We start from the raw sequence: 27,895 nt of genomic DNA, 5'->3' as shown, positions 1-27,895 counted from the left end.
ACAATGAACTACATACCTTGTAGGAGTGATTTTCTTTATTGATAAGACCTCTGAAAACCAGTGATAAATCCGTCTCCCTCTAAAGGGGAAACAAGGAAACAAATGAACATTGCAAACGAAATTCACCCATTTCCTCCCTTTATACAGTAAGAATATCAGCAAGGTCCTCACCCTCCGGTTGGGCATGTTCCACATAATAACCAACTGAACAGAGGAGAAAACCTTAGGAACAAGGGGAAATGACCAAAAGAAATAAAGCAGTTCCAGAGAGAAGAGAAAACCAGAAACCATTACATAAATCACCTGATCTACACTGGCAGGGTCTGATTTGCTTCTCCACCTGCTTTTCCTCATGCCCATTTGTTTTCTATAAAGACAAAAAGGAATCATAGGACCATGTGTGGAGAATTCGTTGTTATCCTAATCAGTATAATATTTTAGTGTTGATTGGATGCTTTTACAGATACAAAAATGTATTCTTTTTTTTCTATTACTATAGACCTGCACTATGCAATATGGTGGCCACTAACCACAGTGGCTATTGAACTTTATTTTTTTTTAATATACTTTATTGAATTTTTACAGAGAGGAAGAGAGAGAGATAGAGAGTCAGAAACATCGATGAGAGAGAAACATCGATCAGCTGCCTCTTGCACATCTCCTACTGGGGATGTGCCCGCAACCCAGGTACATGCCCTTGACCGGAATCGAACCTGGGAGCTTTCAGTCCGCAGGCCGATGCTCTATCCACTGAGCCAAACTGGTTTCGGCAGAACTTTAAATTAAATAGAATGAAATAATGATATTCAGCATCTCATTCACGTAAGCTCCATTTTAAGTGCTGATAGCGACAGGTGGCTAGTAACTGACCGACCAATGCAGAACAGAGTGCTTCCATCATCACAGGAAGGCCTACTGGTGGACTGCTATAGGCTAAATCAAGAAGTTTCATTGTTTTTAACATACTACTAATTGTATTGAGCACTTACTGTGCACTAGCATGTTTATCCCTTTTTTAAAAAGTAGTAAGCTAAAGGTAAACATCCAGGTGTCATCTGGGTATAGAATCCATTTTCGAATCCATTTTCAAAAATTAAAGAAGGCTTTGTGCCTTTGGTTGCTATATTTTGTTATTGCTTCAATATGGAATAGAACTTTGGGGTCAATCTGCAAATCCAACTTTTAAGTATCTTTTTTAAAGACTGTGATGCACAGAATGTTTCTTAAGCTTTAGCTAAAAAGTGTTCAAGACAAACACAATATTATCTTATTCTTTAGGTACACCCCCACCACCAAAAAAAATGTATCAATGAGAGAAATGTTTTATTTTTGAAATGTTTCTAGATTTTTCTTCCTAAATTTTGAGCAATATTTTATTTAGCTTGTTTGGTTATGTGGTTTGATTATGCCGCCTACACTAATGTCTGCTCTTTGGTGAAAAAAGGAAATACAGTTCATGATGCGTAAGAAGAACATAAGAAGTCAGTTCATTCCTGTACCTTGTGCTACTTAAATGCCGTGGGTAAGATTATTTTTCAAAAGGAGAGGAAGGCTGATTACATAAAGATTGCTTCTCGGGATGGCGTTAACATCCACTTACTCCAACCAGTAGAAGGCGGAAGCATAGTTGGCTGGGCACACGTGTGCGTGTGGGCACCGTTTGACAACAAGTGCCTGCCTGTGCATCAGTTTGCTCTACTGGCTTGTGTCCTGTAGTCACAGACACTACACTGCCCTCGCCCTAATAATGCTGCCTTTGTTTTCCACGTAACTTTTCAACAGGCCAGAAGTAAATTTGAAGAAATACTCTGGCTGCCTCAAAGATATTGAGATTTCAAGAACTCCGTATAATATCCTCAGTAGCCCTGATTATGTTGGCGTTACCAAAGGATGTTTGCTGGAGGTGGGTTTGTTTTTATTGGCTTCCTAAATACATTCCTATCAGATTTCACTTACTGAGTGTGGGTGCTCTTTATAGGGACCAATCCCTTGTTAATATGTTTTAAATGCCTACTGACCCTAGTCTTGTCCATGTATAGATGATAAAGTGAGATTGAAGCACTTCTATAAATTACTGTAATCAACTGAATTTAGGAGATGCTATTATGCAGACCCTAAATTGTGAGCCAATTTCCCACATGTCTATACTTCAGATAATGTACTTTTAGCATTAATCTCTTTTCTGGTTCTTTCTTCATTTCTTCACTGCTTTCCCCTTTTTCTCATTTTTGTCATCTAGTTTAGATGTATTTTATCTTTATGTGTTGAATACAGCTTGTCTGGAGTGTGTTAGGAGTTTACACAAAAAGCTAGTAATAATTTATGCCATCATCATTAGTGCATAGCATCTTGTCTGCGGCTTGGAAGTCAAACCTCCTTTTCTTTGAAAATGGCACAGACTGGGAAGCACCTGCAAAGTCTTATCTTTGACACGACTGCAAAGTCCTTTGTTGTCAGCCACCTTCAGTGTCTTTTCTTTGTTGCCAAAGCAGCCCAGCAGCCCAGCAGCCCCTTGATTCCACTTGACCATTCTGCCCTGATTTTCAACAGGTGCTAACCCATCAGAGAGAGAAACACAGGTCCCAGCTCAGCTCTCTTAAAATATCTACAAGCAAGAGGCCAATAGTCATTAGCAAATATTAATAAGAATTTTATGGGAATTCTAAAAGTGATGAGCTTGTTTACCAAAACAGTTAAATATATCATTCTTATCAAATTTTAATTACCCTGATATGACACATTATTCATTCAAGCTGCTTCCTCCAATTAAAGTTATTTTAAAGCATTATGATGGGAAATGAAGAGAGAACAGGGAAAAAGAAAAGAAAAATGAATGCATCACAAAGCCATAAGGTTTAAAGACTGCAACAGAATGTTCAGGGTCTTCATTGTGCATAGTGATAGGCTCCAATTTGCAATTAGCCGTAGACATCCATCCTGGGAAGCTTGGGAATAAGGAAAAAGAAGACGCATACAGGATTGAATTTCTAAGAATCCATTCTGGCCTCTTAAAGTTTTTCTGAGAATTATAATCTTCCAAAGCCTAAGTCTCATTCACATGCAGAAGATATATACATGAGGATGGAAAACTGTCAAGAAAATGAATGGCTTATATGTGTGGAAATGATGATTCTGTAAAGGCACTTTTCAGTAACCAGGAATTATTTTGCAACTAAAATATGAGGTAGAAATTGGATGTGGATAAATATTGAAAAGTCTGCACAGTAGTTTTAGCTGAACTATCCAAAACTCTATGTTTTGGAAATTGGAATAGAAAATCGATTATATATTTTACAATACCTGTGTCACTTAACTGAAACTGAAACGCTGTGGGGATAAATACTCTGCCTTAAAGGATTCCTTACTTTTACTCCAGCAAAATACAGGACTTTCGAAATGAACATTTTAAGCACTCTAAGTGCCCAAATGCCTGGGCTTGCTTAAATAAGTCCTAACATATTCATAAAGGGAATTCCTCCTGCCATTAAAAATGATGATTAGCCCTGGCCAGTGTGGCTCCATTGGTTGGGTGTTGTCCCATGCACCGAGAGGTTGCTGGCTTGACTCCCGATCAGGGCACATGCCTGGGTTGCAGGCTCGATCCCTGTTCGGGGGTGTGCCAGAGGCAGCTGATCAATGATTGTCTTTCATCAATGATGTTTCTATCTCTCTCTTCCTCTCCCTTCCTCTCTGAAATCAATGAAAGTATACTTAATAATAATAATAATCTTTTATATTTTATATCAAAATTTCTAGAATAAAAACAGGCCAGAATTTTTAACTCAAACTGCTCAGAAATTTTAAGTTAGAGTGAGATACAGGATTTCTTCAGTTGCTCTTAAGTTCTCTATGTGACTATGGATCTTCATGCTTTCTAAAATGACCATGTATTTCATAGCATTGTATATACTGAGGAGAGTGCGTGAAACGGATAAATTAATGTAAATTTTCTTTCCTTTCACCCCCAGAATGTTCACACGGTTAGCTTCCCCAAGCCTGGCTTTGTGGAGCTGGCCCCTGTGCCCATCAGTGTGGGAACTGAAATCAACCTGTCCTTCAGCACTAAGAATGAGTCTGGGATCATTCTCCTGGGAAGTGGAGGGGTACTTCGGAGAAAACGAAGGCAGACTGGACAGGTATCCTCACACCTCGTTAATAATCCATTTTCCCTAATGCTCGTATAAAACAATTGTTTTATAAAGAGGTTAGTGAGGCATTTGGGGTTTATAAATTGCACTTATATTTTTAGATTTGCCTTATTTATTTCCACTATCATCTTCTTAGGACAGTTATTTCTGCTAGTATTTTCCTATTGGTCAATTCCAGGTGTAGTCATACTTATATTTGCACCTGTGTTTCATTCGGGTTTATCATATGCATTTATAAAGAGAGAAAGCTTAAAATATATTCAAATGATATTAATCTTCTCTTGTCTCTAAGTCCAGGTCCTTATCAAATCTGTAGCTACCCATCAGGGCCCCTTAAATTGAAGTTTCTTCTAGGATTAGTTTCCCAGTTTCATTAGCCAACATGATGCAGTCCACTGGAGCCTAACCTGCTTTGAACAGCCATTTCACAGAAGAGGAAATGTGAATGACCCAAAAACATATTTTTTAAAAGTTCAACCTCAGTGGTAATAGGGGAAATGCAATTTCAGACCACACTGGACTTTCTACCCACTGGATTGGCAAAACACTCAGAAATATGATAATACCAACTATTAGCTAGATATGGATCAAAGGGAATCCTTAGTCACTACTGATGGAAAGAGTAGATTGTTACAGCCACTTTGGAAAACCGTGTGGCACAACCTTAGAAAGTTGAACATGTGCGCTCTCTACAAGCCAGCAATTTCACTCCTAGGTCTACTCTAGCCCCACATTCTTGCACATTTGCACAGTGAGACGTGAACAAGAATGTTCATAGAGCATTTTTTTATAATAGCACAAAAACTAGAAACAACCCAGCTGGAGAACAGATCAACTCTGGCACTTTTGTATAATGGGATAGTAATCAGTAGAAAAAAGGAATAAATTATAACTAACATAACATGGATGAATCTTAAAAACTAAGTAGAATTTTTTAAATGCACTATATACTGTATAACATCATTTTTGTAGATTTCTAATATGTTGGTAATACTAACCAACATATTGTTTATAGATATACATGTGAATTTTCAAAAATAGTTTTTAAAAAGCAAGGGAATAAAATCCATGGTAACAAGTGATGGCTAGGATGTAGAGAAAAGGGAACTTTTATGTACTGTTGGTGAGAATGTAAATTGGTGCAGCCACTACAGAAAACAGTATGGAGACTCCTAAAAAAATGAAAAGTAGAACTACCATATGATCCAGCAATCCACTTATGGGTATTTAAACAAAAGAAAGAAAAACACCAACTTGAAAAATATATGCACCCCCATGTTTATTGCAGCATTATTTACAATAGCCAAGATATAAAAGCAAGCTAAGTATTCATCCATAGATGAATAGATAAAGAAGTTGTGGCATATATATAGTTAGATAGATATAGATATTCCTGTAAATAGATACTCCTATATATAAGCTATTTCTACTCTATATATGTAGATATTCTTATTATATATATTCCTATTATATATATATTCCTATAATATATTTCCCATATATATTTTCTCATATGAATATATATATATATACACACACATATGAAATTTTGTCATTTCCAACACCATGGATGGACCTTGAGGGCATTATGCTAAGTGAAATAAGTCATACAGAAAGACAAATACTATATGATCTCACACATATGCTGAATCTAAACAAAACAAAACAACGAGCTCATAGATACAAAGAACAGATTGGTGGTTGCCAGAGGCAGGGTGTGCAGAGTAGGCGAAATAAGTGAAGGGGGTCCAAAGGTACATAATTCCAGTTATAAAACAAATAAGCCATGTGGATGTAATATACAGCATGGTGACTATAGTTAGTAATACTGTATCACATATTTGAAAGTTGCTAAGAACGTGGATCATAAAAGTTCTCATCAGCCCTAGCTGGTTTGGCTCAGTGAATAGAGCATCAGCCTGTGGACTAAAGGGTTTGATTCCGGTCAAGGGCACATGCCCAAGTTTCAGTGTCGACCCCCAGGAGGGGGTGTGCAGGAAGCAGCCGATCAATGATTCTCTCTCATCACTGATGTTTTTATCTCTCTCTCCCTCTCCCTTCCTTTCTCAAATCAATAAAAATATATTTTAAAAATAATTCTCATCACACACAAAAATTCTATACCTACGGTGATGGATGTTAACTATACCTATTGTGGTGATCCTTTCAAGTAAAGTATATACAAATATCGTCATTACGTTGTATTCCTGAAACTAGTATAATGTTGTATGTCAGTTACTCCTCAATTAAAGACAAAGAAGAGGAAGAGAGAGCTGTCTCTAAGCCAGTGGTTCTCAACCTTCCTAATGCCGCGACCCTTTAATACAGTTCCTCATGTTGTGGTGATCCCCAACCATAAAATTATTTTCGTTGCTACTTCATAACTGTAATTTTGCTACTGTTATGAATCATAATGTAAATATCTGATATGCAGGATGTATTTTCAGGGGTCACGACCCACAGGTTGAGAACCACTGCTAAGCACAGGCCCCGAGGAAAGGCCTGTGAGAACAGTGACAGGTGGCTGTTCGTGAACCGGGAGTTGGGTTCTCACCACAACATGGCCATGTGGTGCCCTGACCTCAAACTACAGCCTCTAGAACCTTGAGGAAATACATTTCTATTGTTTAAGCCAAACAATAAAAATAACGGTTTTTAAAAAACAAGGGAATAAAATTCATGTTAGGGGTTACCTCTACATCGGGGAAGCTGGGGAATGGGATTGGAAAGAATCTCAGGAGAGATACAAAAGTATTGCTTTTCAACCTAAGTGGTAGATATTCAGGTATTCATTGAATTCTAAGTTGTGATTGTGTCCCTTGCATTGTGAGAAATGTATCAAATAGTCATAATAAAAATAGTTTTTGAAGAGTAGAGGGAGAGAAAAAAAGTATTATTTTATCTCATTCCTAGCTGCACATAAGCACTAAATACATAAAAATATAAGTGCACTCCTAAATTCTTCATCTTTTAATCCTGAAAAGTAAAATTCTTTTCTCACTACTCCAAATCATAAGCTAGTTGTAATAAGAGGACCAGGTAAAACATTCTGAAATAGACTTCCACGGAGGGACATTTGTCAAATATTTAAGCACCAACTCTTGGCTCCACATTTCTCCTCAACAAGGACTAAGTAAATGGACTTGAATCACCAGCTTTCAGGATAGTTCTTAAAACACAACAGGATGCTATTAAAACAATTCAAATGAGACAATATTAATTACTATAGTAGAAAGTACATTAGAAGTCACATGTTAATGTTTCAACATTTTAGTGATAATGAATATTTAGCTGTGAAGAGCTCACAGCAAATGCTATCTGAAAGAGGAAACAAGGTTAAATATTCCTGTCTGTTGTAGAAGCAATGCTGGTTACACTGACATAGTTTATGTTTTCCAAGTTAACAGTCTTGATACCCATAGAGTTGTTGGTGATGATGTTCTGCTAAAGGAGTTTGAGACTAATTGAGTGAGTCGTTTGCAATGGCCCTTTGATGGATGGTGAGCACTGATCCGACCCGCTGGCCATTTTGTGTTGGACACACAGCCATGTAGACGACTTGGTCCCTCCGCGGAGACACGATGTGAGATTGCACCGTCTCCACCGCCGCAGGTGACTCTCGGAGGACCAAGTGACCAGTGTGCAGCAGGTGCCGGTGCTCCACAATAAAGGGAGCACGCGTGGCCTCAGCTTTGGGGTCGGGGGCTGCGTTCCAGCTCCCTGAGGTTCCTAATCTGATCTCTAAGCCATCCTGGTTGCCATAGTAACGGCAGCAAGAAGAAAGCAGGCATGTTTGTGGATGAAAAATTGTCTTCCTTCTTCCTAAATGAGGGAGACAAGTTACATATTGGTGATAGCAATCTATTCCACCAGCTCAGGGAACAAATTGAAGTCTAAACACTCAAAATGCCAGGCGGTTGGGAGTCAGACCAGATTTCCAGGAGCCGCTGTCCACTGTGAATAGAAGGGAGAGGGGGTTTTTGTTGGCACCCTTTGTTTCCCGGTGGGTTCTGTGAGTTAGAGACCCACCGCCTGCAGACCTGACAGGCTCTGCATCGCAAATCTGCTTTGCAGAGACTTCGGTAGTACTACACCCCCTTTGCACATCACCTCGCAGGCAGAAATGGTAAATGATTAAAAAGCTATTTCCAGCTGCTTTCAATACTGTTGCTTAAGAAAACATAGAGTCTTCACTTCTCGGATAAGATCTCGGAGCAGATGAATCTGCCATCCTGTCAGGGAACCTCTAACTCGAAGTCAAGAGTGGGCTTTCTCTGTAACCTTGGCGACCGCTTGCATTGCAGGCCTACTATGCGATCTTCCTGAACAAGGGCCGCCTGGAAGTGCATCTCTCCACGGGCGCGCGAATCATGAGGAAAATTGTTGTCAAACCGGAGCCGAGCCTGTTTCACGACGGGAGGGAGCACTCCGTTCACGTGGAGAGAACCAGAGGGTAACAGCCGCCCTGAGAACCCCCTGCCGTACTAACACGCACCCCCCTGCAGCCTGGCCCGGCTGGGCCCCTGTGTGCACGGGCAGGCGATGCATTGCCCAAAACTCGCCCGTGGCTTCATTTCTTCTTTACCTTTCCTGCTCAGAAACCTCATTTACCTTGGCCCTTAGGAGTTCTACTCTTCACATTTTTATTCTGTGCCATTCCCCTCTCCACCTTGGGAAAAAGCAAATGTATCTTCTGAAGCTGTAGATGAGACAAGCTCTCCCTCCCTCTGCACCTCTCAGCTATTCCCTTTTCGAATAAGGTATGCACACAGCCAACCGCGCGGAGCAGCTCGCCCGAGCCCACAGCCTCCGGCAGCTGCTGTTTCATTCAGGTTCCAAAGCAGTGATGGCAGCTGCTTAGAAACCTGTCACCGATCCGGAACGTGCAGGGGCTGCAGGGCCTACTGAGCACTGCTATGTGCGTGCCTCACCCCTGTCCCCCTCCCGGGTGTGCGGGGTCCCTGAGGGAGCAGCGTGGAGGGAGAGAAGGGAAAGGTGGCTGTCCTGCCATCATTGTGTGGAGGCTGGCTGCCTCCGTGGATCCCCGCGAGCCTTTGCTTCCCACCCTGAGTCAGGGAACTGGATACACATAATAATGCTGTAAGCTGAGCTCTCATTGCTTTGGAATTTCTTCCTACTTTCTTTATTGGGAAAGTCAACTGTGTTTTCCACACAATTGTTATATGACAACCCGGAGTGGTAATTTCTTTAGGAGGACAGTTAGAGACAAAGAAAACAGAAGCCCGGAGACGTTAGACCTCCAAACCAGCGATCCGTGTATTAGATTGAAGACATGGAAAGAAGCAGAAATCAAATCTGAAACCAGAGAACACAGAAAATACTGTTAAATGCGACAAAAGTATGAATCTGCAGCAGTAGTTCAAATAAGAGGCTATTCTATAAAGACCTACATGTTCCAATTATCCTCATGTGTGGATAACAGTTTGGATAAGTATTAACAATTTCTTATCTTTGCCCAACTTCTGTGGCTCAGTGGTTGAGCATCAGCCCATGAACCATGAGGTCATGGTTAGATTCCTGATCAGGGCACATGCCTAGGTTGCGGGCTCAATCCTCAGTAGGGGGTGTGTGGGAGGCAGCCGATCAATGATTCATATCATTGACATTTCTATCTCTCTCCCCATCTCCCTTCCTTTCTCTGAAATCAATAAAAACATTTTTTAAAGAATTTCTTATCTTCTAAGTAAATGATTCAGCTTTCCTTGGCTCACATTTTTGTTATTATATAGAGCCTTAGGTCGTGAGCTGAATTGATGCTAAGCATTCTTGCAGAGTGTCTACTGACTGAGATGTTTAGAAACCATGATTAAGACAAATGAGGGATCAATATTTGGACAGAGTAAGAACTTTTACTAATGTAATAGCCAGATATTGCAGTCATGGTCTCTGAGAAGAAATGCAGACTGAATTTCCTCATTTGGGAATGCTCTAAAGTACTGAGTTTCCGTGTTTCCACAGCAGGTTTCAGGTTCTTTGCCAAATTGTAATCCTTCTCATTGTCAGAAGGACTTTTTAAAGGCTTTAACTTTAAATAATTCTAATAAGCAAACGCAGATTTCAGGAATATAGTTGACCCCAAATCATTCAAAATATCTTATTTTGTAGAGAAAGGATTCTGACATTCCCCAAGTGCATCATGATGTTGCACTAAGGCAGCGGTTCTCAACCTGTGGGTCGTGACCCCTTTGGGGGTCAAACGACCCTTTCACAGGGGTCGCCTAAGACCATCGGAAAACACATATATAATCACATATTGTTTTTGTGATTAATCACTATGCTTTAATTATGTTCAATTTGTAACAATGAAAATACATCCTGCATATCAGATATTTACATGACGATTCATAACAGTAGCAAAATTACAGTTATGAAGTAGCAATGAAAATAATTTTATGGTTGGGGGTCACCACAACATGAGGAACTGTATTAAAGGGTCGCAGCATTAGGAAGGTTGAGAACCACGGCACTAAGGTGTCCTTTTAACAGGTGTTTCTTCAAGACAGGCATTTTATTATGCCAACCTCACAGCTGTTGGCCATCAATCCAACCTTTATTTGATTAAGCTGAGTGTATAGTACATCACTGAAAGCGGATCATTCAGTTAATTGGCCATATAAACAAACAGTTTTGCCATTTGCTGTTAATTAAAGGATAATGTATTGGACATATTAGTGCAGTCACTGAACTCATTGGCATAACAAGAACATATTTGCTATCCTAACATCTCATTCAGCACTCTAAGGTCAAAAACAATCATTACCTTTCCAGTAAGCAAGTGCTACAATTAACTGATTAACCAAAGATCCCTAATGATCTTAAGACCTTCACCTAAAAACATTTTTAATGCTTCATACCTATGCTATGGCATGTTCTGGGTCAAATACTAGACAAAGACTATGGCCTTTAATTGTTCTAAATGTATGTGAGATCTGTATTAATATCCTTTCATCATGGATGAGGAAATATTAACTTTCCCAAAATCACATAACTAGTAAATAACAGAGCTAGGATATATATATCACTTTAACACCTCCATCTGTGCTCACCAACTATTTATTCTTACCCCTTTTTGTGACCTCAGAGATTTGTTCAACTTCATGTTGATTATGATCCTCTTATTATTTGGAAATATTTGCTTTCTCCCAACACTTCTCAGACCATCAATGTCAATTATCAGTTCTTTTCCTAAAACCCTAGATCAGATGGTAATTTTAATATTGTCTCACAAAATTATTGGACTTTCACCATATTAAGAGGTAAACTTTTCAAGATTGCACTTGGCCTTTTCTCTCCCTCTCTGCCTGACTTTACCCCTCCTCCCTTATTCTCTCTTCTTTTCTGTCCCTTCATCTCCAAGAATCTCATTTCAGTCAATTTGGTACCCAATTCCATGGTACTCCAGTGACCCCTACTTCTACTGCTGCTTTGCCCTCTGATCCTTCTCCTGGAGTGCACTGAAATGGCCAGTGATTCTAACTGGAAAAAAAGTTAAACCCTAAGAGCCTGAAATAGATGCTTAGGCAAGTATTTCTCTTCTGTGAGCGCATTCTTTGGACAGGTATAGAATTAGGCTAAAGACCACTGGATCAGATATTTCAGGACTATGTTGGGTTTTCCAGAATAGGATCATGATTTGGACATGGCAACCCAGATATTTTTATCTTACCATCTAAAATATGTTCAATGAAAAAAGCTTCAAATTTTATTTTTCATGTAAATTACAAATATTAGGGCACATCTCTTAATACCTTCTTCTACATATGCAATCCAATTGGTGGTGGTTTGAAAAAAAATCTTAGACCAATATCCAAACAAACAAGAAATATAAACTCCAGGTATCAACCATTGAAATTGTAAGAAAATACAGCTGAACTATCATAACACACTTTGTAATGTAATTTTTATTATATTGGGAGTTTTTTGCACATAGTGGTCTTCAGTAAAGAGTTGTGGAATAGGCACTTGAAAAACAAGAAACACTTCAGAATCATAATGGATATGTTGATTAAGTCCTTCTTTACAAAAGAACTAAAATGATCTAGATTTGATGCTCCTAGTGTAAATTCTAAGCAGGAGTTAGCTATACAGTCTTCTAGCAATGCCCTTATTAACTAATACCACCTCAGTGCAATCCCTTAATTTATGTTTTCCACTGCTTGAACTGCATATTGGTATCTTCATTTTATAAATGAATGAAATGAGACTGAGCAAGATTAAAGACCTGGCCCAAGTTCACACACTAATACTTAATTCTATTCTGTTCCTTCTGAAAGCTCATGCCATTCTACATCTCCACCCTGTGATCTAGTAAGAAGGGACTGTTATTATGGTCCTTGGGGCAGAACCAGACTAGAGAGTCTACGTCAGAAAGAGAAGAGCCACTGGCTCTTTGAAAATTCTAATCAATAGCAGCAATTTGCTTTCCCAGGACAATCTTTAATAGTGCTTAAATACCTCATGAAAACTCACAGGAACAATGCTGTATCCTATTAGTAAGAGGATGCTTTTAGCAAAAGAACAGAAGGTATTTCAGAAAGGAGAGGGGAGGACTACTCAGTGAGTGGTTTTTTAAGTCTCATAAAACCATCAGCATTCTTAGCAATGAGGTTGAGCCTCCTGAACTTTGCCAACACGCTCTTCCAGAGTTTTGTTTAAAAAAACAAAAACAAAAACAAAAAACCCACAAAACTATGTCATTTCCCCTTATTTTTCCTTTGAAGCTAAATTCAACTTGCCTGCTCTATACCCACCCTGAACAATGACATATTGAGCTACAACATAACCCATTTTCTTTCCAGTCTCTTACGTTTGAATTGTCCCAACAAGGACCGATTTCGTAATGCCATTTCAGAGCATCTTTGCCCTGGCTTATTGTTTCTAATTCTGTATGTGGTTTTTACTCCTGATAAAATCAAGTGAGATGGCATTTTAGAACTGGGTTTTCTACCTAGGTACTTTGGTTTTCTCCCCAGATATGAAGTACATTTTCAGCAATCGGTGTATGATCCTCGGGCTAGTGGCCCACACTGATGACTAATACCTCATGCTGATTGGGACTGAAGTTTAAAACCTGCTTCTAGAACAAAAGAAAAGCCCTGGCCTTGTGGCTCCGTTTGTTGAGCATCATCCCATGTACCGAAAGGTCCCCAGTTTGTGGGCACATGCCCGGGTTGCAGGCTTGATCCCCAGGGGGCAGCTTATTAATCAATGTTTCTCTCTCTCTCCTTCTCCCTAAAAAAATAGAACAAAAGAGAAAATGCCTTTGGTCATTTTCATGATCAGAACTCTGTCTCCTTCTGATTCTTTGCCCCAGGATTCAAGGATGGTGAATAAGTAGCATGAGGTTCTCAATTAGTAGTGTGTGAGTTATCTCTCGTAAGCAAATTAGGGAAATTAATGAAACAGCCACTCGGGGGAAAAATCATTACAAGGAACAATTAGCTTGGTGTTCTTGCCTGCCTCTTCTATTCAAAAGCCAGCAGCTACATTCTTTCTAAAATGTCCTGTAAGTGTCTGCTGTTGATTCCTGCAATCTAAGCTCTCAGGAGTACAGTTTGTCCCCTAGCAAGAAGATAACAGCTAGCGCAAACCAAGAAATAGCCAAATGAAAAGTGACCCCTGCTGTGCTGAACCCACCGAGCCTTATCAGATTAGACATTGCTACACGGTACAGAAGCTCACGTGTTGGGCTGTAGACCACTGTTGTCACTGCCACCAGAGGCTAATGTGGTAGCTACACCATTGCCTCCTTTAAGTAAACGCTCAGGGAGAGTTAACGAGGGAGGCAGATGGATACAAGCCTGAGAAGCGGTATCATTTGTTCAATGTAGAATACCTAATCATCAAATCTGCGCTCACTTGAAAGCTACAGGAGGGAGGGGTGAGGGTGGAGTGAAAGAGTTTGGTATTCAATTGCATTGGACGTTCTGTGTTTTATACTTGTTTATTTTAAATGTTTTACCAGCATCTTTACTGTTCAAGTTGATGAAGACAGAAGGCATATGCAGAACCTGACAGCAGACCAGGCTATTGAAGTTAAAAAGCTTTTCGTTGGTGGTGCTCCACCTGAATTTCAACCTTCTCCACTCAGAAATATTCCTCCTTTTGAAGGCTGTGTATGGAACCTTGTTATTAACTCTGTGTAAGTGAGTCTCCTTGCTACTATTTGTGTGTGTGTGTGTGTGTGTGTGTGTGTGTGTGTGTGTGTGTGTGTGTGAGAGAGAGAGAGAGAAAGAGAGAGAGAGTCACTGTTGCATCCACACTGTCCAAAAACATGGGGTGAAGGAAATAGCGAAGGGTTTCAGGTTAGATTATAAAAATTGCACTGATGGCCAATAAAAGGGGGGGAGGGAGGACTTGATTAGATTATAAGGAAACAAGACCATTAAAATAAGAAAATATTTCATTTTAATCCTGTTCCATTAGCCCCATGGACTTTGCACAGCCTGTGTCCTTCAAAAATGCAGACATCGGCCGTTGTGCCCATCAGAAACCCCGAGAGGATGAAGATGGAGGGGTTCCAGCTGAAATAGTCGTCCAGCCGGAGCCAGTCCCCACCCCGGCCTTCTCCACACGCACCCCCGCTATGGCACATGTAAGTGTTTACAGCCCACTGCTTCCTAATTCTTAGTCATTTTAAGCAGGAAGGTTATTCAGAATTCTTACTATTGTTTATTGCCAGAATTAGAGGATGGGTAACCTGCCTATGAAAACCTATTTTCCTTATATATTCCTTGGATTGCTTTTATTTCAACATCTGTCCTCCTTTCATTTCCCTGTTTATAAAACGGCACATGTTTTCAGATGAAAAGTGAGAACCCATAGGAATGTCTTAGGATCAAGTATAAACTCCACTTATAATACCACCATACAGAGGCAAACCTATTTACATTTTATATAGTAGATCTCAATTTGGGACTATGTTTTTAAAAATTGGCAATATAGGATCAAAACTGTCTATATAAGCGTGTATATGTGTATGTGTCCATGCACATGCACCCACACATACAGAGACACACAAAGTATTTCAGCGTTTGGGAGGTGGAGGATCCTTGGTTAGAGCATGGGCTCCAGAGTCTGATGGCCTGAGTTCAAATCCCAGCACTCTACCTACCATCTGTGTGAATTTGGGAAATCTACTTAGCCAGTCTCTTCCTCTGTTTTCTCATCTGTACAGTGAGGATAGTATCAACACATACATCAAGGAGCTGTTATGCAGGTTTAAAAAGATAATGTTTGTTAAATGCCTAGCATATACTAAGCACTTCATAAATGACACAATTACTATATAGCAATGATTATTATGGCTGCTTTTAAGTGCTTACTATGTGCCAGCAACTACCTAAACAATTTCCACTCAATAGTATATGTAATTTTCATAACAGAGCTAATATATATATATATATATATACATATATATACAGTCACATTTTCAGTTGTGTTGATAAGAACTAGTTAGCCTAAGTAACTCACCCACTCACTGACATAGCCAAAAAATAGCAGGATAAGAATTTGCTCCAGTGGGTCTGACTCTAGAGCAGCGGTTCTCAACCTGTGGGTCGCGACCCCTTTGGTGGTCGAACGACCCTTTCACAGGGGTCGCCTAAGACCATCCTGCATATCAGATATTTACATTATGATTCATAGCAGTAGCAGCATTACAGTTATGAAGTAGCAACAAAAAAATTTATGGTTGAGTCACAACATGAGAAACTATATTTAAAGGGCCAGAAGGTTGAGAACCACTGCTCTGGAGTCTGGCTCCTTATCACTGCAACACTCTATCTTTACCGTTAGTTTTACTACTTCCCCATTGTAAGCCACTTATAGTATTTCCAGTTTTTCACTATTAGAAACCCTATTTCGTTAAACACTGTACAATAAACTCTCTCTCACTGTTTCTGATTTTTTTTTAAAATAGAATCTTAGGCAGTGAATTATGAGGCCAAATGATGAATATGCCTAAGGCTCTCAACACATACATCTGAACTGCTTTTTCTAAAGGTTATACCAGTTTACATCCTCTCCATTACTGTGTCAGAGCGCGCGGATCTCACTACACTCTGACAACACATGCATCATATCTGCAGTGCTTCCCAATGGATGGGTTGAGCTTTAGCTGGAGTGCAGATTTTGAAAACTCCTGAATGTTTTATTATCTTCCTTAGTTTCCATGAGGGAATAGGTAGGTCCATAAAGAAGGGTACTCTTTGTCTCTAGAAACACTGATTAAATGAGAAGCCAAATGATGATCTTTCAGGAAAACCAGTCATATACTCCAAGTATCATTTTATCTTCTGTAAAATGTAGATAGTACACCTACCTTGCCTTCCATAAGGGGTTACTGTAAGAATCAAATGAGATAATATATGTGGAAGTCCTTTGAAAATAAACAAACAAAATTGAAACAGACTCATAGATACAGAGAACAGACTGATGTGTGCCAGAGGGGAGGGATGTTGGAGGACTGGGTGAAAACTGTGAAGGGATTAAGAAGTACAATTTGATAGTTACAAAATAGTCACAGGGATGTTAAGTACAGCATAGAGAATATTGTCTTTAATATTGTAATAACTAGATATGTGCCAGGTGGGTGCTAGAAATATCAGAAGAACACTTTGTAAAGTATCTGGTTATCTAACTGCTATGCTAAACACCTGAAACTAATACAAAATAATATTGAATGTAAACTGCAATCTATATATATAAAAGGCTAATATGCAAAGTGTCCCCTCGGGAGTTCGACCAGGAGACTGGGAGTTCGATCACTCACTATGACATGCGTTGACCATCAGGGGGCGGTGTGGAATGAAGGAAGGCCCCGGCCAACAGCCAGAAGGCCCCGATCGGCCTGATCACTGGCCAGGTCTATAGACCCTACCCATGCATGAATTTTGTGCACCGGGCCTCTAGTTGAAAAATAAAATAAGTTAAAGGTTTGACAGTTTATTTTATAACAAATATTTATGCAAAGGTGAATGAGATCTCATCATTGCTACCCCGAGAGAGGGGAAAAGACAGAGAGGGAGAAGCTAAGAGCCAGAGACTGGAGAAAGAGATATTAACATAAATCACACAGTAAGCAAATATGTGTGGAGGTCAGTCAAGATCTGTGCTGAGTGTGAGCTGCAAACAGAGCCTACTGGCTTTCAAGATTGAACACTGGAAGCATGCCAGGAGACACCATTAAACTCCACCCAAACAAAATGGCTAATGGTACCTGCAAGTGTGAAACAGGTCCATCAAATGCAAATTTAAATATGTCACCACACTCTTATATTTAAAATCTTGTAATTGAAACAATATAAAATAATGATGACATACTTATGACATTATGAAAGAGAGGAAAACATTTTTAAGTCAGAGTTTATATTTAAGAATTTATTTAAGAATTAAGTCTTATGACTTCATTCCTGAAGTGGGAACTGCCTGTGTGTGAGTCTCCTGTTTGTTTTAGCACCGTATGTAGGAACCATCTCCTAGTCTCAGTTCCTTCATTTTCTTCTTCTTTTTTAAATATATATTTTTATTGATTTCAGAGATGGGGGAGAGGGAGATAGAGATAGAGACATCAATGATGAGAGAGGATCATTGATTGGCTGCCTCCTATATGCCCCTACTAACAGCTGAGCCCACAACCTGGGCATGTGCCCTGACCAGGAATTAAACCATGACCTCCAGGTTCATAGGTTGACGCTCAACCACTGAGCCACACTGGTCGGGCCATTTTCTTCTTTTTACCATCACACACCTCCCACCAGCAACTTACAACATGAGGGCAGTTCCTATACTACAGGGCAATTTAAGAATATCTTGAGAAATCCCTGCCTTGTGAAATAGATTATGTCAATCCTATTATAAGCACATGTCAGAACACCATAGACCAGAGAGCATTTTACACGTATCATCTCATTTGGTAGTGTGGTGGCATCTTCTCTTTATACTCTCTCTTATTCTTTAGCCCACTTAGTGCTGAAGGAAACATTTTTACATATTGTTTCTGTGAATTTTTCTCATGGAGGATGGCAAAGGGTGGGGGTAAATAAGAGACTGGACATGTAGTATGACTGATTTTTGTTGAAATGTGACAAACTCTCTGCAAGTATATGCCTGCATGGCCTGCATGGCTCCGTATACAACAAGCTGACTGCATTTTTTCACTTGGTTTCTATTAGAAAATTGAACTTAGTTTAGAACACGAGCACTAATAGAGCCATGTTAAGTAGCCATCAAGAGTCCCTGTGCTCTTGAGGGCTCTTGAGAGTTGGAGGAAATAAGTGAGCAGAGAGGGAAAGAATAGAGCAAAGAAAGCTGTTTCTCCAGCAGCTTTAATGCTACAAATTTAAAAGCTAAGTACAGTCCAGGCTGAAGGATAAATCAATTGGATACTGATATGTATTTAAAGGGGAAATACACATTTTCCATACTGCAAGCAGTCTATTCAGGCAGTAGTGTGTGAATGTTACTGCAAATGCCCAGTACTTACCAAAAGAGCTCATGTGCAGGGAGCTAACATTCAGTTTCTCAATAAACAGCTTGAGTGGGGATTTTATATTGCAGAATGCTGAAGTCAGTGCTACAAAAAGTCTCTTCCCCTTAGAATTCATCTGTAAAAAAGACCGTCACAAAGAAACACCCAACTTCTCAGCTGTGGTTTTAGCCTATATTTGTTACAGGGATTATTGACTCGTAAAGACAAAAAAAAATGCCATTTTATGATCATTTGTCATTTGGTGCTTTCAAGAACAAAGGTGCCAGTTGTGATAAATGCAATTTAAATCTCTGCTCAGTACCAATCTAAACACAAGGAAGGCATATCCACCAGTCATATACTATCCTGAAGCCAAAACTCATTTCCAAATGTCAGCCCACAGCCAGCAGTTGGAATGACCACTGCTTTATCCTGACCCAAAGTTAAATGAGTGACAGAGGGAGGGTGGAGGTGTTCTCGCTCCGTTGCTAATCGGCTGCACTTTCACCTGGCCCACACGTGGCTTCCTTCATCACCCTCTCTGACCACGCCACTGCTCTACCCACACCGCCACATTAAGACTCCCCACCCCACTCTTGTCTGTCCACAACTCGTCACCTGCGCAGCAGAGACAAACAGGAAGCAGGCAGATCCTGTCCTCTCATAGCGCCTTTTCCTCGTGGACTCGTGGTACTTTAAAGAGTCTCCACTAGGTGGCAGGATGGTAACATGTTGAGATTGATGAGCCTCTCTTGACAGGGAAATTTTTTTTATTATCATTATTGTTGTTCTAACACATTTCAGAGATCAGTGTTTCCCAAATAACACAGGTACAGTATCACATCCATAAAAATGATGCCTCCGCTCAAGCTCACATTGGCTTGGAGGAGGAAGAGTCATCATGCAATAACTATTCTTTAAAATTAGAAGACCCTCCTACCCCTCTTTCTTAGCCTAGATTTCTACGGGAAACAGGGTTGAAAATGTCCTTAATGACAAGGTCATTTTATGGTTGTGGAAACCACAGGGCGCTTTCTGTTCCATCTCACAAGTTCCCCTTTAAAAGGTTAGAGGGAAAGCCCTAACCGGTTTGGCTCAGTGGATAGAGCGTCGGCCTGCGGACTCAAGGGTCCCGGGTTCAATTCCGGTCGGGGGCATGTGCCTTGGTTGCGGGCATATTCCCAGTGGGGGTGTGCAGGAGGCAGCTGATTGATGTTTCTCTCTCATCGATGTTTCTAGCTCTCTATCCCTCTCCCTTTCTCTCTGTAAAAAATCAATAATATATATATATATAAAGGTTAGAGGGGAAAAAAGACCCTTGAGAGTCAAGGTGAGCAGTTCCACCCTCTGGGGGGCCTGAGGGAGGAGGAGGATGCATCAGGCAGTCTGCTAGAAGCTTGCTGTCCCTGGTTTCAGATTTACCCCGGGGAAAGTGATGCAGAATAGACGCCACTCAGGCCCATCGACTTGCGCAAAAACATTACCAGATTAGAGATTGGAGGACTATCTTCCATTTAAGCCTTAAAGTAGGTCCATATAAACCCTCTTAGATGGGCCCTTCTCAGTCCAATTTTATAAAGGAAGGTAATAGAAGTGTGATTAGAGCAATATCCATACTATCCATCCCATTGCAAATTGATGATAGTAAACATGCATATGGATGTCCTTAACAAACAATGAACATAACGGCTTTAGACTCTGAGGTTATCTAGTAGACTGATCTGTTCGTTACCACTCTCTGCTACAACACTGGCCAATCTGAGGACACTGTGTTATTAGCCACTGCTTCCGTTGCTGCTCAAGGTCCACCTGCTGCAACAGAGAAGCAGGACCCCTCCAAGAGGCGTTCTTCCTAAGTTTCAAGTGGTGTGTCATGTAATGCTTACAAAACCGCCATCCTTTTCTGGTCAAAGGTTTTCCTAAAATAGTGTCAGCACATTCTTTTTTATCTATAAAATACGATAGTATTGACAGAGAACTGCTTTCTGCCCAGCTCAGGACCAGTGTTGGACATGCCTGTCTGGTATACCAGCAAGCTAGGTTATCACGGTGCCCTGGTCACAAGGACCTAAACATATAATGACAAAGGGTCTTCATAGTGAACACCTGTGACCAATAAAATAGCTAATCTTTACAATCACCACTTTGATCATTTAAAAAATTATATTAGAAAGTTATTTTACTTATTTGTGGTAACTGGATGAGTGACCACAGTGGTTACAAGAACATGGAAATACCGTGTTGATGGTTTTCTTTTAGGCTGCACAGTGTTGGTTCCTAATTCCTCAGAACCCACTGACCGTTTTCATCCCTCAGTTTTCAGAGCTGAGGGTTTAGAGATGTTTTAGTCACATTCTGCCCCTAATGGACCCCCAGCAGATAGGATGCTCCGAGATTTCTCAGGAGGACTGCAGGCTGCTTGTGTTTGTAGCGATGGTCCTCTGAACAGAAAATACCATGAGCGGATGAAAAATGATTCCAGTTCTACTAATAGCGTCATCGAAGGCTGAGACATTAAGCTACCAAAGCCTTGCTATTCATTTGGGCTCGTTTTGCCGTCTGTGTAATAAGAAAGGTGCCACACGTTGATTCTGAGAGAGGCCATTCCGCTGCGTGAATAAACAGCGCTTTGCTGGTCTTCCCACTGGGTTTTTGCATATCTGTGTAAATGTCAGCAACAGTCTGCCCTTTGTCACTGAGCATCTCCTGGAAAGCAGGAAGGGAAATACTACTTCCAGGAGGACCAATTTTATAGCCTTTCAGAACACTTAACGCCTTTCCCCTGCTGTGGCAGAGTGCTCCATTTGACTGAGCCCAAGAGCACTGAGAGCCAGGCTTTTCCTCATCGAGTAAAAATTTCCTGTGTGCGGATGAGTCATCTCTGAGGTGCACTATTTGGAAAGAACACTCTGCCTCCGAAGCCTGCCTTGGGCCGCTGGAGAGCCTACGCTGAGTCAGCGCTCACGGGGGCAGTGGCCCATCCAGAGCTATTAAGTGCAGATCTTAAAAACAGATGTGTTGTTGAGAGAGTGCAGGTTATTTATTTTCTCCTGGACTGCATGTTCTAAAAGACTTCCTAAGCAGCCTGTGCATCGAGCTCGTTTGTGAAAATACAGAAGAGAAAGGAATGGTGGCTGGGTAATTTGAGGAGCCTTGATTAGCTATTGAGCTGAGGGTTACAACAGCCAGATATGGCGCACCCTGCCAAGACTGGCTCTATCATTTGCAGGGATCAGAGCAAAATGAAGATGAGGGCCCCTTGTTCAAAAATTATTAAGAATTTCAAGTTAGTGACGGCAGAGCATGGGACCCAGTGGCGTGTGGGTGCCAGCCCTCTGAAGCTGTCCCTGCACCCAGCTCTCCCTCATCAGCACCCCAGGAAGTTGATCTTTGAACAGTGGCAGTTGAAATGGTGTTTGGTGGGTTACATTTTTTAAAAAAATTGCTGGGTTGCCTAGCAACTGCTTAAGGGCTGACACCATCTTGAAAGTCTAAATTCATGGAAACCTTCTAGTAGACCGATAATTTTCAAGAAAAAGTAATGTGAGAGATAGATATGGGGAGGGCAAACAGACACATTTTTGTGGCCAGCTTGTCATTTTCCTTGTTTGATCTTCTAAGAATAAAACTCTTTATTATTGAAAAGGGAGTTTCAGTTTTCTCAGAAATATAAACAATATTTTTCTTTAGAGGGTAATGAAAACATGAATTAATCATTGAATTTTTATTTGGCAATTCAAGGGTGCAATATAAGAAAATGGATTCCCATTCGCAGAACATTTAATAATAAGTACCTGCTATGAGGCAGAATACAGACAGGAATGAGAGGCTGTTTTTATTCTTAAGGAACTTAAAAAGATTATGTGTCAACATTAAACTAAAATATAAGAAACGATTAGCAGTATTACTTTTTTGAAGAACAGAGCCCATAATCTTCTCACTTCCTCTCTTGGTATTTTACAGGGTCCTTGTGTTGTAGAATCAGAACCAGCTCTTTTGATGGGGAGCAAGCAGTTTGGGCTCTCGAAAAACAGTCACATTGCAATTGCATTTGATGATACCAAAGTTAAAAACCGGTATGTATTATTCTGAGATATGAAGCAAGAAGCAATAAATGGAAGCACTGAGTATTTGCATTTACTCAGGTTTAATCCACTGCATTTATTAATAAATGAGGTGATCTTGTTTTAAATTCACTGAGTACAGAGAATAGAATTCTATTTGTCTGTGCCTGAGGAGCCAGTGTAGGAAATCAGCAGACCTGGAAAGTCCTCAGCTCGGGAAAGGTTTAACTGTCCTGAATGAAAACTTACTCATGCTCAGATGCCACTCTGTCTTAGAATCAGAAGGCTCTCATTCTTCTCTTTGACTTTGCATGCCTTTATCTCACAGCCTCACCATTGAATTTGAAGTACGCACCGAGGCTGAATCAGGCTTGCTTTTCTACACGGCTCGGATCAATCATGCCGATTTTGCTACAGTCCAGCTGAGAAACGGATTTCCCTACTTCAGTTATGACTTGGGAAGTGGCGACACCAACACCATGATCCCCACCAAAATCAACGATGGCCAGTGGCATAAGGTAACAGTCCCAGGATGTTGGCAGTGCCCTGCAAGGCGGGTACTCGCAGGCAGCCTTTGGCATTCCCCTGGTGCCAGTACTATTTTGCCAGTGCAAACACTGACTTGGTGCTCCTGGAATGCGGCCAAGGCTAAAAATAAAGCAAGTGCTGTAGTCGACTGCCAGCTAGGAAATGTGATCCCACCGGGGTAGGTTTGTATTGACCACTCACATGCCTCTTCACGGTGCTATGAGATCCCATCATTGCTATACAGCTGTGCCTCCCCAACATCTGCCCACAGACAAGGGCCAGGAAGTTGAAGACCTTCTCGCTGTTGAAAGTGGGAAACCTGGGGCAATGAAGCATGTTAATCATAAAGCACTACGAATTCAGTTAAAGGAATAATATTTATTTTGAGATTATATTTTTCTATTCTTAAGGCAGCAAAATGGCCTCTCTTTTATGAAATTATACTTGGCAAACTTAAAAGCTGGCAATACTAAAATGAGCCTTAAGACTTACCCTCCTATTCCACCCCATTCTGGTCTGTAAAAACCCGGAGTCTGGAAATCCGTTGTATCATGTTTAAAGGGCTCCAGGGTATCATTTCCACTGACAGTCATTTGGAACAACTTTTAAAACATTGGCCTTACACCCAGAAACTGGTACTATTATGGGCACAGAAGGCCCATTTGCCAGCTTACCTCTTTGGCATGACTACAAGTAGATAATATACTGCCTGATTAAAATGAAAACTCTGAGTTTGTTTCTGCACCTGTGATAGCCTATTAAGTAAAGCTTCCCTAGGTAGAGCAATAAAATGTTTAATTTTTAGGGTATAATGTTATTAGATGGTGTATTTTATATGTTGACATACTTGGACTTGTTAAATGCTCATTTAACATTTTGTGTGATTAGCATATCATATGAAAAGCCAGAAAACCTTCCTGCCGATGTGGCTCAGTGGTGGAGCATCAACCTATGAACCAGGTGGTCACAGTTCGATTCCCAGTCAGGACACATGCCCAGGTTGCAGGCTCGATTCCCAGTGTGGGGCGTGCAGGAGATAGTTGATCAATGATTCTCTCATCATTGATATTTCTATCACCCTCTCTTTCTCCCTTCCTCTCTGAAATCAATAAAAATATTTTTTTAAAGCCAAAGAACCTAAAAATATATAATAAAAGTGCAATGTCAACTAATTTGTTATCTTGGAAACAAAAAAGTGAAATCTTCATATTTGCTTGGGAGCTTATGACTTGCAAATATTGATGTGTATAAAGGCAGTTTCCTTGAGGTATAGTCTCATCTTTGGCTAATAAGATAATAACATATAACACTTGAGAAAAAGACATTGTTGGACCACAATTAGCCTGGGATTAAGAAAGAAAGCTTAAATACAATAAATGGCCACATTAAGAAGGGATTTTATTTTTGAAGGGTTTTTTTTAATTACTTCCCAAACCAGAATAAGTGTAAAATGAGGTCCTAAATTCTTCTCATCCTGATGTAGATTCACTTTTTTAAAATCTTTATTGTTGAAAGTATTACTTATGTCTCCCCTTTTCCCCCATTGACCCCCCTTCTAGGCCTCTCCTGTTCACCCCCCTCCCCGCCCCCAGCTTTTCACAGGATTCCATGCACATTTTTCTTAATTCAGACTCAAGGTTTTTATGCTGGAGCTGGTCTTCACACCCCTTTCTCACTCTATCCCAGAAGATAATTCACTCCACTGCTGCAGTTTCAGCATCAGCCGGCTTTCCATCTTCCTCCTGACGGCGCTCATCAGCTGCTGCAGAAACAGCGGTGCAGCCTGGACGCTCTGCCCTCCCATCAGTTCCTCGGGAGGAGGGCCTGTTAGGCAGAGGGATGCAGCGTATCTGAAACTGTGCTGGGGAGACCAGGCTTTGCTCAATCAAACGAATGCACTTTTAAAAACAGACATGGATCTTGCAGCTCACGGAATCGTGACAGGGCTCTCAATCCGCCCGGCTCCTCACAACATGCTTACTTGGCAGCCTCTGGAAGAGTCTTCAATCTAAAGCTCACCCAGGAAGATTTCGTGCTCTTTCCCAGAAGGCAGTAATGAAAGAAAACCAGAATTTGAGATATTCTATAAAATAGGTTTAATTTCACTTAAGTGATGGGCTTAGCACATCTAGATACTCAATTATTTTGCTGTTCCTGAGGAATGCCCTTCAAGCGCTCATGTCTTACCCTCTGCATATTTGAAATGTATCCATGATTGGCATTGATGGCTCCTCTTCTTGTTGTAGATTAAGATTACTCGAATTAAGCAAGAAGGAATTCTTTATGTAGACGATGCCTCCAACAGAACCATCAGTCCCAAGAAGGCTGACATCCTGGATGTGGTGGGACTGTTGTATGTTGGTGGGCTACCCATCAACTACACTACCCGGAGAATCGGCCCCGTAAGTGTCTACTAATCTGTTTCTTTGTGGCCTACATAATCTGGCTGAGTCATGGATGTGTTTTTAATTATTAGGTCCCATTGGCCAATGACCACTTAGAATTAGACAGGAAATCATCTTTTCTGAGAAGTGACGGAAGGTCTTCCAGACAGATTGGGCTAGGGAGAGGCAATACCACAGGACAGAGTGTGGATCCTGCAGTCAGACTCCTCCAGTTCGAATGCCTAATTAACTATTGATTGGCTGTGTGATCTTAAGCAGTTTACCTAATCGCTCACTGACACAGTTTCCTCTTTTGAATAATAATGATAATAATAATAATAATACCAAACAAACAAGGTTACTGTAAAGGTTGAGTGAGGTAATATACTTAACATGCTTGAAGGAGTCCCGAGAACATAGAAAGCATGGGACAAAGAGGATGATAGAGATAGTATTGACAGTATTGTTTCAAAACATTGAGAGATGCAGTATTTAGATTACAGTTATCCAATTCGGGAGTCAGAATTTAAAGCCTGAACAATTTTGTTAATCAATATTTACAACATAATGTTTTTGTTAGAATGTGTGTCCTATTTGCTTCGGAAAGCATTCGTTTAAGAAGCACAGGAGATTCGTGTTTTTAGAGAACACACTACATACAAATGTGATGCATTCTATGTTCACGTCAGAACACATGATAACGTAGAGCTGTCCTTCATCAAAGACCATGGTTCATCATGGTTGTAATTCTCAGCATTTGGCTCCTCTTATGGATGGTCGGCATTGCCTTCCTCTCATAGAGGTTGGATATACCACCCAAGCCTGTCAGAGGAGAGCCTCTGAAGTGAGCATGGCCAGGGCGATTAAATTGCATCCCTGAAACCACATGAAATGTAACGGAGCTGAGAATGATTGATTGATTTCTCTAATTCCCTAAACTTTGGATGTTTCGTGCAGACTTTCAAGTTTTATGTGTACGTGCATTTTCTCAGGAAAGGGTTCACAGCTTTTATTAGGTTTTCATAAGGAAGAAACACTGAACCAAACCTAATTATCTTTTCAAACAGAATTTGAACATATGTTATAGCAAAATGTGTATATAGTAAGGTTGAAAAATTATTAGTAAAAATATAGGCTATTAAAAGTTATGATACCCATATGAGCCCATCCCTCTATGCAGTAATTTAGAATATCAGAATGATCATATTCCAGGCTCATGCTGTGAAGCTTGGGGTGAGAGTGCAGATTCAGGCAGTTTGGGGGTGCTTTAAGACAAATGGCTGATGATGACATGCTTAGAACACCCCACAAATGATTGCATTCCACGTAAAGGCAAAACCTGATTTTGTGTCTTCTGACCTGACTCACAGGTGACGTACAGCATCGATGGCTGCATCAGGAACCTGCACATGGCAGAGGCACCTGTGGACCTGGATCGGCCAACCTCCAGCTTCCACGTTGGGACATGTTTTGCAAATGCTCAGAAAGGCACATATTTTGATGGAACAGGTTTTGCCAAAGCAGGTGAGGTGCTTTCATTTGCTTCCTGTTGAATATTAATTAGGTACAAATATTAATGTCTTGCTTGTGTGGAAGCATGAACATCCCTGGGATCCTAAACTGGTATCCTTTATTTAAACCAGGAATAAAAGCCTGCAGAAGCAATAAAAATGCCTCTTAAAGATTAATGTATCTGATTCTGATAAGAACTAATAGAAAAAGTAAAGTAAAAGGCTATTTGGAAACTTTATTTCATCTCCTTCCCCAGTGACCAATAATGGCAGAATAAATATAATTCTGCAAGAAGGTTCATTTGGTTATACCATATAATGTATCTACTTTTAAGTGTTCCCTGTCTACCTTCATGGAGATAACATTTTTAGTTCTTTTTTCAGTTCCTTCCATGGCTCTATTAATCGATTACTGACATCTTTCCCTAAGTATCTTTCCTTAAGTATTTCCCCCTTTTCAATGAACATTTCCAGTGCAGGTCTAAATCACTGATGGTGAAGGTACAATTTAGAAAGAACAATATGAAATACATTCTGTATAATAACAAAAAGATATGGCATTATATATATTAAGATGTAATATCCAGATCCATGGTTACCACATGGTTCTGGATATTATATATATATATATATATATATATATATATATATATATATATATATATATATATACATATATATGCCTAAGCTACCATCCGACCATTCAACCATCCAACCGGTAGCTATGACATGCAATGACCACCAGGGGGAAGACTCTCAACACAGGAGC

General features: G+C 40.4%; 1 protein-coding gene across 3 annotated transcripts in view; it reads left to right on the top strand.

The window, feature by feature from the left end:
* LAMA2 (laminin subunit alpha 2) overlaps positions 1 to 27,895 on the top strand; it is a 452,538-nt gene that overhangs the window by 418,097 nt on the left and 6,546 nt on the right. For all 3 annotated transcript variants that reach the window (XM_023759137.1, XM_014461101.2, XM_014461100.2), the window contains 9 exons: positions 1,783 to 1,903; positions 3,969 to 4,136; positions 8,453 to 8,601; positions 14,134 to 14,310; positions 14,595 to 14,763; positions 22,603 to 22,715; positions 23,032 to 23,221; positions 25,478 to 25,633; positions 26,986 to 27,139. In XM_023759137.1, the coding sequence (XP_023614905.1) occupies positions 1,783 to 1,903; positions 3,969 to 4,136; positions 8,453 to 8,601; positions 14,134 to 14,310; positions 14,595 to 14,763; positions 22,603 to 22,715; positions 23,032 to 23,221; positions 25,478 to 25,633; positions 26,986 to 27,139 (1,397 nt within the window). The remainder of the gene's footprint in view (positions 1 to 1,782; positions 1,904 to 3,968; positions 4,137 to 8,452; positions 8,602 to 14,133; positions 14,311 to 14,594; positions 14,764 to 22,602; positions 22,716 to 23,031; positions 23,222 to 25,477; positions 25,634 to 26,985; positions 27,140 to 27,895) is intronic.

The sequence above is a fragment of the Myotis lucifugus genome, unplaced genomic scaffold, assembly GCF_000147115.1.
Source record: "Myotis lucifugus unplaced genomic scaffold, Myoluc2.0 scaffold_150, whole genome shotgun sequence".
NCBI lineage: Eukaryota > Metazoa > Chordata > Mammalia > Chiroptera > Vespertilionidae > Myotis > Myotis lucifugus.
This window is presented reverse-complemented; position numbering and strand designations above follow the sequence as displayed.